Raw genomic sequence first — 13332 nt, 5'->3', positions numbered from 1 at the left:
ATGGAGCCCGGAGGCTGCGCAAGACGGCGCCGCGCCACACGGGGGACCTAGGTGGGTGCTGCGCGTGGGCGCCAAGCGTGGGTGCCGGAGGGTGGGCCTGGGGGTCCGTCTCCTCTGGACCCCCTTCCCGGGGTAACCTGGGAACGGCCCGGCTCTGCCTGTCCCACGGGGTCCTTGGAGCCTGACATGAGGGAGGGCTTTGTGGAGAGCAAAGCCAGGCAGGTGCGGCTCATGACCATCCCACGTGCAGACCAGGCGAGGGTGCAGAGGGGAGGGGGGCGAGGCCTTCCGCCCAGATCCTTCCTTGTGATGGGCTGCGGCCTTGTGCACTGAGCGATGCTAAGCACCATCCCGATCCCTACCCACCAGATGCCCATGCCACCTGCCACTCAAGTGGTAACAGCGCCAAAGGCCAGCAGACCTGGGGGACACGGGGTCCTCTGAGCCACCGCCATGTGTGTGTGTGTGTGTGTGGCAAGGGGGAGAGAGAGAAGCTGAAGGGGGCAGATCCCAGAGGCAGGCGGGCACAGGACGGTTTGCAGAGGCCAAGAGAAGAGAGTGTTCCAGAAGAGAACAAACGGGAAGCAGGAGAGCCGCGGTGCAGAGGGGCCACCCCAGGAGGCCCCCACCCCACTCCCTGCTGGGGTTCAGGATTGCACAGCCTCTGTGGGTGTGGCTGGGGTGTCCCAGGGGCTGAGCCAGCCCCAGGAAGAAGCAGTCCCTGTGGGGAGGATGTGACAGGAGCGCTGTGTCCCTGGCAAGCCCAGGGCAGCAGTCCCACCACAGGGGGTAGGGGAGGGCGGCTGTCTGCCTGCTGTGTGTGGCCCAGTGACCCCATTCTGACCAAACACCAGCAGAGCCCCTGCCTGCCTAGCAGGTGACCCAGAAACCAAAGCCCTTTATCCTCTCAGGCAAATCCCTCCCCTCCGCACCTCCCTCCATCTCACAGCCCAGCTCACCCAGACCCACCCCTCTTCTGTCCTCTTTTCCTCCTCCTTCTCCCCCCTCCTCTCTCTCCTCTCCCCTCCCCTCCCCTCCCCTCCTCTTCCCATCCATCCCTCATTCATGCATCAATGTTCCTGCACACCTCTAGCCTTGAGGGGCTGGGCATGAGGCCTCACCTCCCCCTTTCTGATCCTATTAGATGGCTTTTCTTTCCTATTTTTGTCTCTCCCTCCCGCATTTTTATCACCTTCTCTCCCAGCCCCTTTCTCTCTCCCTCTCCCCCGCCCCCCCACTCTGTCTCCATCTGTCTTCCCCCCTCCCCTCTGCCTGCTCCTTTCTCTCCTGCTCCGCAGGGTGGGAGACTGGCTTCCTCCTGGGGTCGGCCTGGGTACCTCGGCCCATCCTCCGTGCCCCCGCCTCCACCCCTAGCTCACGGCATTCTCCATTTCTCAGGCCCAGAGAGCATTCTAGATGCCAGGAGAGAAACCTTAATGACCCACCCGAGAGCGGGTGTTTGTTGGCCGATGGTTAGGAAACCGTGTGAGCTCACATTGGCTGAGGGCTCACTGAGGCGAGGGCAGCCTGGGGCAAGCCCACCTTTCCACCCACAGCCCAGGAGGGGACGCTACCATCACCGCCCCCCATCCCCCACCCCACCCCCAGGGCAGGTGGACCTGCTCAGAGCTGCACCCACCCGCTCCCTCTGAAGCCTGTGTGTCCCCTTGAGCACCGTGCCCTCAGCCTCACCCAGACAAAATGCTGGGTCCGGGGGGTAGCCACTGGCCTTTGACCTTCCCCCAGATAAACGTGACCTCTGAGGCAGGAACAGCGTCCCATGGATTTATCCCAGTCCCAAGCAGACGCTGGACACGTACTCAGTCAGTGTCTAGGTTACCCTCATGGCCGCCCAGCCCGTGAGGCTGCTGGTCCTGTCTCAGTGAGGAGGCAGGGCCCGACCGAGATGTCAAAGGTCACACAGTGGTAGGTGGCCGAGCGGGATTTAAACGCAGGTCCACCTGTCCCCAGAGATGGCCTACCCTCCAGAGAAGAGAAGAGGAGGGACTCGGAACAAGGCCTGCTGCCCCTGGGCACCCATGGCTGTTAGAAGCCGACTGGCCACCTCCGTCCTGGCCGAGTTTCAGGGACCTCGGGTGGCGGGGGTTGGGGGGGATGGAGGCTGGAGACTCACGGGGGTCTGGTGTCTGTCCGCAGCGGTCATGGGCGAGGCCGAGCCCTGGCACGGGAACTGCATAGCCCACACCAGCCCCTGGAGCCCCTGCTCCACCAGCTGCGGCCTGGGCATCTCCACGCGGGTCTCCAACGCCAACGCCCGCTGCTGGCCTGAGCAGGAGAGCCGCCTCTGCGCCCTGCGGCCCTGCGACGTGGACATCCGTCCGCTCATCAAGGTGGGTCCCCTCCCCGGGCGGCAGGGCGGGCATCTCGTGCTCCACAGGGGAGCTGGGCTCTGAGCCTGGCCCCCCAGCTTTCTCAGGGGGCCGCTGTAAAATGGGGGTAAACCTACCTCCTAACCGTTATCGGGGTAACATGTGTCACCGGGTGGGCATCTTGTGAATTTCACTGAACGGAGTGATCGTGGTGAGTATGTTATTAGCATCAGGGTCTCTCTGGAGAGAACCCAGGGACCCTCAGAATTGGTCCCCTGGTGATTCTGGGGGACCCTCGTGACCACCAGCCACGTGGGTGACAGGAGCACTAGATGGGGCCCGGGACACTGGCATCAAATGCCCGCCTGCTGCTGACTGCACGTGATGGTGGCCCATGCCCCCCATCGCTGTGCTCCAGGCCCCACGTCCGTAACATACGGGGCCCTAGACCTCCTGTCCAGCGCCTGCCATGGGCCAGCACAGAATTAGACCACGGGCGCCCAGAAAGAACCCTACTCTTGAGTGGCCCAAGGGAGAGACAGAGCAACTTTTATTTTTTAAAATATATTTTTATTGATTTCAGAGAGGAGGGGAGAGGGAGAGAGTGATAGAAGCATCCATGATGAGGGAGAATCAGGCATAGGCTGCCTCCTGCACGCCCCACACTGGGGATGGAGCCCGCAACCCGGGCCTGTGCCCTGACCGGGAATCGAACCGTGACCTCCTGGTTCATAGGTCGACGCTCAACCATACCAGCTGGGCGAGCTACTTTTAAATAACACCACTCAGTTGAGTAAGTGGGTGTGAGAGGCTGAGGGGAGCAGGGGGAGGGGGAGGAGGGTAAAGCATGTACCTGGTCACTAGTTACCTGGGCACTTGGTTAATGGGGGAGCTGCAGGGGTGTCGTGTGGGCGGGAGGTGGGGCCGGCAGAAATGGAGGGAAGAAGGGAAATTGTGGACTGCGAGGCATGACCTGAGCAAAGCCTTCCGGTCTGTGGGCCTCAGTTGACTCCTGCGTCGCACGGGGTGGGGGATCTTGCTGGGTTGGGGGAGGGCCTCCCCAGCTTGAAGATGCTGCGGATCTAAAAGAAAGGGGGTGAGAGGGGGTGAGAGAAGAGGGGCCGTGAGGCTGGGAGGACAGAGGCGGTGGTTCGTCCCCTGAGCATCCCAACCGACACCCCCTCCCGCAGGAAGGGAAGAAGTGTCTGGCTGTGTACCAGCCGGAGGCGCCCGTGAACCTCACCCTCGCCGGCTGCGTCAGCACACGCGCCTACAGGCCCAAGTACTGCGGGGTCTGCACGGACAACAGGTGCTGCATCCCCTACAAGTCCAAGACCATCGACATCTCCTTCCGGTGCCCCGACGGGCCCGGCTTCTCCCGCCGGGCCCTGTGGATCAACGCCTGCTTCTGCAACCTCAGCTGCAGAAACCCCAACGACATCTTTGCTGACCTGGACCTCTACCCCGACTTCTCCGAAGTCGCCAATTAGGCAGGCACCACACGCAGGGCTCGGGCCTGGCCCAACGCGTGCCATGCAGCCAGCCCTCGGCGGCCCACGGCTGGGCCCTCCCTAGTCCACTTCCCATTCATTGCCGGTGACCCTGACCCAGACCTTGGCCCCTTCCCTGTCTCCGACCACCCCATGGCCCACTAGACTGCTGCTCCGGCCCTGGCTGTGGGTCCCATCCTTGGCAGCGTCCTGCGTACCCTCCACAGAAAGTGCCTTCTCCGTCTGGTCTGGGCCTGTGTGAGTCACTGTGTGTCCCGAGTCCCATGGAGCGACTCAGCTGGACATCCGATCTCGCTAGTCCCCCCTTGAGATGCCAAACATGAGACTCCTTGGGTCCACGCAACAGGAGCGATGGGATTGAGGACAACGGATCAGTCTACTGCTCAGGCTTTGCCAAGGGCCCTGTGATAGACAGTTCTGACCACAGCACCCCAAAGTAGCTCTGATCCCAAAGATTTACGTACCCCGAAGTCACCAGACATCTGCCACGGGAGGCCCATGGTTCCTGGGCTTGGATTTTCCACGGAGAACTGTGTCCATGAATCCGGGCCTTGCTGAGGCTAAGTTCCTCCTCACTCCTGCGCTGTGAGGGGTACACCTTGGGGTCATTTCCTTAGAAACGCCATTTGGTCAATTTCATTCTTGTTCCTGGGGAAAGTCCCCAGTCAGGACTCCAAGGGCAGAGCAAGGTCAGCCCATTTTCCGAAGGAGCGACAGATGCAGCACGCATCTGCTGCTGACCACCAGGACGTCCACGGGGGATGGGCCAGGCTCTTCCCCAAAGCCAGACCCCCACCGGCCTGGGGGCTCAGGGGAGGTGGGGGAGCCCCTGGATGGCCTCGCTCACCCCTGAGAGTGGTGTTCTGGGACATTCTTCTGCACTTAGGGACCTCAACTGATGTCCCGGCCAGACCCTCCTACAGTGGCCGAGGTCCAGGCCAGGGGTGGGTCAGGCCAGGGGGTGGGTCCAGCCTGAATCAGCCTGGGTGGCTACGGCCACCGGGCCCAGGACACACCGTCTCTTTCTGCCTCAGTGACCCCTGTCACAGACTTTGGGCCTGTCGACCCACACGACCCCGTTCTGACCCACAAGACTGAGGTTTACCAGTTGGTTAGAAACAGAAACCTACTTCACAGGGATCAAGAGCCAATGGGGTTGCGGCAAGTAGCACGACAAGGCTGTCCCCGTGGCAAGGAGGCCAGTATTCATTTTGTTAGTGAACTAGAACCCTTTACTGTTACCTTCTTCCACTCTGTACCTGCCACACAGCATGTTCTCAGTGCCTCCCTTGCACTAGCTCACGGACACGTCAGGGTCGTGTTGAAAGGTGTCCACTACGATTCCTGCTCTTACAAATGTGAAATGGAAGCTCAGAGCCGTGAGAAAACGGGGCCACAGCCGCCCAGCTGGTCCGTGGGGGTCGGGATTGCAACCCCCGCTGACTGGCCTGATCACCCCGATGTCTTTCCTCCTCTCAGAGCTCCCAGGCACATCAGGGCAGGCGAACACGTCGAAGTCAGCGACTCCTCGCTCTCGTGTTGTTGTTTTTTTGCCCTTCCTCACTGTCTCTCTAGGGCAGCGGTTCTCAACCTTCTGGCCCTTTAAATGCAGTTCCTCATGTTGTGACCCAACCATAAAATTATTTTCGTTGCTACTTCATAACTGTAATGTTGCTACTGTTATGAATCGTCATGTAAATATCTGATATGCAGGATGGTCTTAGGCGACCCCTGTGAAAGGGTCGTTCGACCGCCAAAGGGGTCGCAACCCACAGGTTGAGAAGCGCTGCTCTAGGGCCTTTTCCAAGAGGGGAACCTGGCATTCAGGTCACTGAGGTTCCGAGTGCCCAGAAACATGTGAGGTGGGCAGAATCCCATGCCTCCCCTGCGGACCGTCCCTCCTGCGGCCCAGAACCGGGCCCTGCGCTCACAGGCGGCGTGGTTCGCCCAGCACTGCACACTGTGATGCGCAGCGAAGGGGATGTGCATGGCTTGCAGAGGGGTTCCCACCAGGATACAAGCCGGCTCCGATGACGTCATCGTCTGCAGCCTCATTAGCATCGTGCCCTGTCCACAGGGGGATTGTGGGAACTGACGTGGCCTGTGACGATCACATTGCGTGAGGTCGTTGCTTCTGAAGGACTTACCTTGATCTAAACTAACTGCCAGGATCCCCGGCCCAGCTGGGACTCACGAATGGTCGTGCGGATCGATGGCGCATGTCTGCACATACGCGTGGTCTGTGTATAAATGTGTATATCGATTTTCAAGCTGTGACTTCATATTTAAGTGCTCCTCCTGCCAGGTTTGTAAGTGACTAAGAAAATACAGGAAAATGCCTGGGCACCTCTCAGCAGAGACGCGGCCTGTGGGTGTCTGTCACGGTTCGCAGCATCTCGTGATCTGTGTTGCGTAAACGCATTTGTTCAACGTGAAGGACTTCACGTTTTCATTGTTCAAATTCCCCGTTTATGGCTTTCCTCCTTAAAGCAATAAACCACCAGCACAGTGACTTACTGGACTTGGTGGGTTTCCTTGTGCAGTCGGTGATCGCGAGACAAGGACGAAGCCTTGGGGACGGTCACCCAAAGGCAGGTGGCGGAACTCAGTCCCAGGCCTTTTGCAGACGCCATGGAAACAGCTGGAAGTTGGGAGATGCGCTTAGAGACAGGGATTGTGGCAGTCAGGAGAGACCAGTGCTGCAAAGTGTCCAGACATCTCCCTTAAATGTAAACTGGAAATGTTAGCATTGATTCCTTCATTCATTCATTCACTCAGTCACTTGCTCATTTATTCAGCGTTTTTCTATATCCCCACCGAGACCTGGGGCTGTGAGGTCAGCGACCATGGCTGCCCCCTCTGAGCCGAGCACAGATGGGAGACTGGGCACCAAGCCCCTGGACATCATATCCCGTGAAAACCGTTTCCAGACCTCCATGCTGACCCTGACCACTCCGGTCTTTCCCACAGCATTAACAGAGCGGATTTCTTCATCCATCCCATAAAAGGGGAGAGGACGCTACTGGAGTAGGGGCAGGCTGATCCATGGCGGTGAGAAAACCTCAGCTCGCCAGCTGAGGAGACACAGGGACTGAGAACCAGATAAAGGAAACCCGGTAAAGGAAAGTCACCACCAGGGCGGGGCTGTTTATGGAGGGACAGGAGCCCCTGCAGGCAATCAAAGCCCAGGTCCCCACAGGTGCTCTCATCCCAGGGCATCAATAGGAGCTCTCGTCAGTCACGTGCTCACGGAGCCGTTTCAAAGGCAGGAGGGTGTCACCCGCTTTAGAAAGGGCTGGGCGAGCCGTTTAATCTAATGAGCCCTGGATCTGTTTTACTCTATGAAGCCAGGATAACTCAGTCTCACAGCGAGAGAGAACAGGGGGAGGAAACTAAAACATATGCTAAGTATTACCCTTACTAAAGGACGTGTTTATTCACTGAGCAACCACCTCTTGTTATGTGCTGGACACTCGCTGAAGATACGAAAGCAATGCCGGTGATGGGGAAAGGAAAGGCAAGGGGATGCACGTTATAAAAGCCACGTGTCCTCCCGAGGCCGCCTCTGCCAGGTGCCCCTGTCACCGGGCCAGCGCTCCCTGGGAGGGAGGGGCATTCAGGAAACGTTGCTGCGAGCAGGGGTGAGGGAGGGCCTGACCTGCAGCAGAGTTTGCTGCCACGGGATGCAAGTCCACAACGGACATAGCAATTCACCTGCTGCAACGGCATCCATTCCCGGGAGCCCCTATTGCCTGTATGCGGGGGGAGGGGCTGGGACTAGAGTGAACCCAGTCATAGTTGATTGGACAGTGAGTGGACACCTGAGCCCAGCTGGGCCAATGAGATCCTTCCCCCTGAAGGTACACTAAGCCTGATGGGTTCTGGGTCCAAAGACCAAAGGCCAGGTAGTCCTCGGGGTAGGGCCTCCACTCTGTGCTTGACATGCAGACCAATCTGGCTTTAGGGAGGAGGAGCCTGATCTGCTTGGAAGGACCCCGCCCATCCCTTCCGCAGCCCCATAGGGTCAGGCTTCCCCTTCTGCCCTTGCGTTCCAGGAGGGACACAGGTGACGGGTCCCATGCAGCCTGGGGAGCCCAAGGCAAACAGACGGATTGGGGCTGCATCTAGGAGCCAGCAGAATGCCTTGTTCTGCGAGGCTGCACTGAGCGGGCAGATGGGGACTGCGGCTGCCCACACACACCCAGCAGGTGGCCGATCTGGGTGCACACTGGGTCTCCAGCTGCTGCCGAGACCCACGGATAAGGGCACGAAACCAAAACCAGCAGCCAGGAGAACAAGGCGGATCCCAGCTGGCAAAACAGCCTCCGGCCACCGACTCCAAATAGCAAACACCTGCCCACGCCCGCAGTCATTCCCTCCCTCAGGCACTCCCTCCCTCCGTGGAGGCCTGAGCTGGTGGAGGCAGGTCCAGGGTGTCTGTGCCGGCTCCGCCCCAAAGCTGGTGGGTGTCCCACCCCGCTGCCCAGCACTCGCTGGTGTTCCTGTCACCTGCCTTTCCTTGGCTCCGCTCAGGAGGGGAGACCGGAGAGGCCCTTACTGTGAGTGCTGAATCCGCAGGAGCCTGCACGTGCCCACCTGGGCCTGGAGCCGGGCTTCCTCACCTGGGGCCTCCCACCCGGAACCCCGGAGGGAACTCAGGGGCCACGGACCGGACGGGAGAACAGGCATCTGGTTCTCGCTGACCTCTAACTGCCTTTGAGCATTTTGCTCTGTCTCCACACAGACACGAACCCTGACCTCACCAGCTGAGGTCACATCTGTTTTCCTAGCACAGTTGTGGTGGGAACCCCAGGTATTGTGCGCATCACCGCTTGGCAGTTCCACGGAGCCCGCCTCCTCGTTACTATCTAACTTGTTCGTAAAGAAGTACGTGTTGAGCCCAGCCGGTGTGGCTCAGTGGTGGAGCATCGACCTATGAACCAGGACATCAAGGTTCAATTTCCAGTCAGGGCACAGGCCCAGGTTGTGTGCTCCATCCCCAGTAGGGGGCGTGCAGGAGGCAGCCCATCAGTGATGCTCTCTCACCATTGATTATTCTCTCTCCCTCTTCCTTCCTCTCTGAAATAAAAATATTTAAAAGAAAAGAAAAAGAAAAACAAGTACGTGTTGCTATGTCCCCTGATTGCCACACTTGGGCAGTTCTCCTTCCCTGTACGTGGTTGCTTTTGTAATCCTAGGGCAGGGGTCCTCAAACCACGGCCCACGGGCCACATGCAAATACAAATATTGTATTTGTTCCCGTTTTGTTTTTTTACTTCAAAATAAGGTATGTGCAGTGTGCATAGGAATTTGTTCATAGTTTTTTTTTTAAACTATAGTCCGGCCCTCCAACGGTCTGAGGGACAGTGAACTGGCCCCGTTTAAAAAGTTTGAGGACCCTGTCCTAGGGATTTTATTTTAGGTGTCTAACTCTCTCCCTGCCTGGCTTCTGGCCACATACAACACACACAGTCACCGCCCGGGTCTGGACCACGGCTTTCTCATGCAGGCACACGTCTCCCACCCTCCATGCTGGCGTGTACACGGGCCCCCGGCTGGGATGCTGTCTCACCCTCCGCGCTGAGTCAGCAACTCCCGCAACCCCCAGACCCATTTCCTGAGCCACGGGCCGGACTGCAGCCCGTCCACTCTGCACCACGTGGCCGGCTTTGTGTTCACCGCTGATGATCCACTCAGACACTCAGGGCACGTGAAGAAAAACCAGAATGAGTGACAGCATGGCGCTGTTTAGGGGGGTAGGGGTGTGTGTGACTTGCCCGGCGGGTGTGGCTCAGTGGTTGAACACCAGGAAGTTGCTGGTTCGATTCCCCATCAGGGCACATGCCTGGATTTCGGGCTCGCCCCCCCCCCCCCCAGCTGGGGCGTATAGGAGGCAGCTGATTGATGATGTTTCTTTCTCATGATGTTTCTCTCTCTCTGTCCCCCTCCTTTCCTCTCTTTCTAAAAATCAATTAAAAACACATTTAAAAAATGAAATGAAAGGGAGGGCGTCTTAAGTGTGGGCTGCGTTTGGTGCCTTGCTTGGAAAGGGGCGTGGAAAAGGTAAGGACAGCGGAAAAACCCGGCAAAGGCTACCTGTGCCAGGTGATCAAGGTTAAGCTCATCGGCGAGAAACGCTGCTGACCCATCATGAGAAGGGCCTCCGGGGCCTTCATTCCGAGGACGCAAACTCTAATGGAACCAGAGGAAAGCATGGTGCACACCTCCATGGAGGGCCGCCCTACCCAAAGCCTGGCCGGGCTTCTCACACTCTCCAGGTCACCACAGCGAGTGAGAAGCTGTTACAGGCCAGGCGCTAAGGCGACGTGACCACAGGCCCTGTGTGTCCTGGGCGGGTCTTGGGGCAGGAAGGGACAGTGGGGCAAAATTCGTGCAATCCAATAAAGCATGGAGCTTAGCTAATAATAATGTATCAGTGTCGGTTTCTTAGTCGTGACCGACGTGCCACAATAACCTAAGACATTAATAAGAACAAGGGGACTCTGGCCGAGTAGCTCGCTTGGTTAGAGCCGTGGTCAGCAAACCGCGGCTCACGAGCCACATGCGGCTCTTTGGCCCCTTGAGTGTGGCTCTTCCACAAAATACCACGTGCAGGTGCGCACGTACAGTGCGATTGAAACTTCGTGGCCCATGCACAGAAGTCAGTATTTTGTGGAAGAGTCACACGGAAGGGGCCAATGAGCCGCATGTGGCTCGCAAGTTGCGGTTTGCCGAGCCACAGTTTGCCGACCACTAGAGCATCGGCCTGATGCACCAAGGTTGTGTGTTCTACCCCCGGTCAGGGCACATACACGCAGCAGCCAAGAAATGCAAGAGTCAGTGGAACAACAAATCAATGCTTCTCTCTCTCTCAAAAATTTAAACATAAAAATAATAAGGGAAACTGAGTGTGGGGCGTGGACGAAAACGGGCCACATGCGAACCTGACTAACTCAGGGAGGGCCTGCGTGGCGGCCTTGCAAACTCAGAGACCTAAACGATGGTCTGCTGTTAAACTTGTGAAATTACAAAGCAGTTTATAGTGGGTAGTCATGTCCTAGACCAGTATCTTCCCTGACAAACACCAACTATGAGTCTATGGTCTTTCTGCATCTAACGTAACATACCTGTGGAATGTCGGGGTAACTTGTAACTTCCCTTTCCCGGGGCCCCTCAGGGCACAGCCAAGGGGCTAGAGCGGGGACCACAAACTCCCTTGCTGTTAGGCTGTTATCCTGTTCATTGTTGACTGTTAACTGTCCTGCACCCACCTGAGTAAAGGAGGAATGTGTCCATCATTTCACTTTTTATCCAATCCCAGAGGTTCCCTGCTTTGCTTTCTCCCGCCTCCCTATTCCATCACCAATGGAGTTCATCTAATCCACTAAGGCAGCTGTGGGCAAACTACGGCCCGAGGGCCGGATCCGGCCCATTTGAAATGAATGAAACTAAAAAAAAAGATCGTAGGTACCCTTTTATGTAATGATGTTTACTCTGAATTTATATTAGTTCACACAAACACTCCATCCATGCTTTTGTTCCGGCCCTCCGGTCCAGTTTAAGAACCCATTGTGGCCCTCGAGTCAAAAAGTTTGCCCACTCCTGCTAAGGTCTCCTCCTTTGATTGCAATGGATAAAACCTGGAGCAAAACCGCCCTTCTCCAGAACATTCTCTCAATGCAATGAGATTCTGCTTCCCAGCAATTGTCGACAGTGTGGCTCCAATAAACTCACAAAAATGTTTAATGTTTTAACATTTTGAATGTTTCTTATGTTAACAGGGGTCTCTGGGAGCTCATCATACTATCTTTGTCCCTGTTTTGTGAGTTTTAAACTGATCTTGAGACAAAAGTGAGAGGTTGTACTAAAACCTGTTGTATTTACTTTTTTCTTTCTCAGTAGAAACACGCATTCGAGTGGTTGTGATTGGATGTGAGGAAAGGAGTGGCCTTTCCACAGACATTTCTAAAAGGAAAAGAAACTGTAAAAGGGCTATTTCCCTGTCCGTGCAGGTGGAGGAGCCGTACCCACCACCGCTGTGCCGTCCAGGCTGGGGAGCGCTGGCCTGGGGTTGCTGTGGTGTGAATTACACGCTGGTTTTGAGGCATAAAGGAAAGAATGACGCCCCTGAATAACTGTTACACTGAGTCTACGCTGAAACGGGAGTATTCTAATGCCCTGGGTTGCATGCACTGCTAAAGTTAAATGCACCTCTTCTTTCTCTCTTCATGTGGCCACCAGAAAATGGGACACTGCCCGGACAGCGTGGCTCAGTGGTTGAGGGTCGACCTATGAACCGGGAGGTCACAGTTCGATTCCCATTGAGGGGCACATGCCCGGGTTGCGGGCTCAATCCCCAGTGGGGGTGTGCAGGAGGCAGCCGATCCATGATTCTCTCATCATTGGTGTTTCTCTCTCCCTCTCCCTTTCTCTCTGAAATCAATAAAAAAATATTTATTTTAAATAGAAAAAAGAAAATGGGGAGCTCACGTTGCGTTTTTATTGGGCAGCGATGCTCTATGAAGCCACAGGCGAGGGGCCTGTGGCCGGGGCCCAGGGAGGAAAGGCCGCCCTTAAACCACGGCGCCGCACGCACGCTCTCCGCAGAGAAAAAGGACACCTCACTGCAAAGTTACAAATTTATTGGTCTGGAAATAAATACAAATATCTCGTTAAGAAACTCCTCTGGAGAGACGTGTACACAGCAGTTTTCCGTCTGGATCCAGCCACTCCTCCCGACCCCTGACCCTCTGCTCGAGGTCAGGGGACACCTCCCCTAGAAGGCGGCAGGTGGATGGACTCTTCATGGCCCCTCACGCTGCCTGCAAGGCCTGATTACTCCCTTCCACCCACTCCAGGGGCCCGGAGACCACGGGGTCCCAGCGGCCGATTCCCAACGTCCCATTCCCTCTGATCAGACTCCCTAGCAGATGCATGGTTAGCCGGATGAGACTCGGAGGCAGCAGTACGGGAACGTGACCCAAACATGTCAGTGGTGCCGCCCCATTCAGAGAGAGGAGGTTAGGGGTGCAGGGAGGAGCGGGAGGCAGGAGAGGGAAGGAGATCCCAGGGGATACACATTCCGGAACCCTTACATCTGCTCCCCCGCCCCTGGGAGTCCCCACCCCCTACAAAAGCCAACAGGTCTATCTGAAGATCCAGGAATGTAACCGGGTCAGAAAGGTTGGGCGGTCAAGCTCAGATTCAACCATGACTGAACTCAATCACACAAGGTCTCGCTCGAAACCAGGGGGAGCTCCACAGAAATCACAACTACCCTGGATTCCATCCCAACCACAAGTCTGTTATTGGGAATGTCCCCTCCATCTCCAGGAAAGCACCCCCATATTTAGAGGCTCTTCCCTGTGAAGGAAATAACCATTCGCTCATGTCTTGGGGGTGGGAAGCAGGGGCTGAGGGGGAGGAGGAGAGAGCAGAGCCAAAGCCTTAACTCCGTGATGCCAAGCACTTGCCCACGGGTTTTGTTGTCG

General features: G+C 57.0%; 1 protein-coding gene across 1 annotated transcript; it reads left to right on the top strand.

Moving 5' to 3' along the window:
- The first annotated feature begins 6 nt into the window (after positions 1–6).
- Positions 7–4090, top strand: WISP1 (WNT1 inducible signaling pathway protein 1). Its single transcript, XM_006753264.2, has 3 exons — positions 7–51; positions 2158–2351; positions 3521–4090. The coding sequence occupies exons 2-3, from the start codon at positions 2163–2165 to the stop codon at positions 3818–3820; spliced, it is 489 nt and encodes a 162-aa protein (XP_006753327.1). The 5' UTR covers positions 7–51; positions 2158–2162; the 3' UTR covers positions 3821–4090.
- Positions 4091–13332: the final 9242 nt, after the last annotated feature.

The sequence above is a fragment of the Myotis davidii genome, unplaced genomic scaffold (assembly GCF_000327345.1).
Source record: "Myotis davidii unplaced genomic scaffold, ASM32734v1 scaffold30, whole genome shotgun sequence".
NCBI lineage: Eukaryota > Metazoa > Chordata > Mammalia > Chiroptera > Vespertilionidae > Myotis > Myotis davidii.
The sequence above is the reverse complement of the archived record's forward strand: the minus strand, read 5'-3'. Positions and strand labels throughout refer to the sequence as shown.

Coding starts and splice junctions, on each gene's coding strand:
- WISP1 (XM_006753264.2), top strand. CDS start 2,163: ATGGGCGAGGCCGAGCCCTGGCACGGGAACTGCATAGCCCACACCAGC. Junction 2,352..3,520: donor ACATCCGTCCGCTCATCAAG/GTGGGTCCCCTC, acceptor CCCCTCCCGCAG/GAAGGGAAGAAGTGTCTGGC.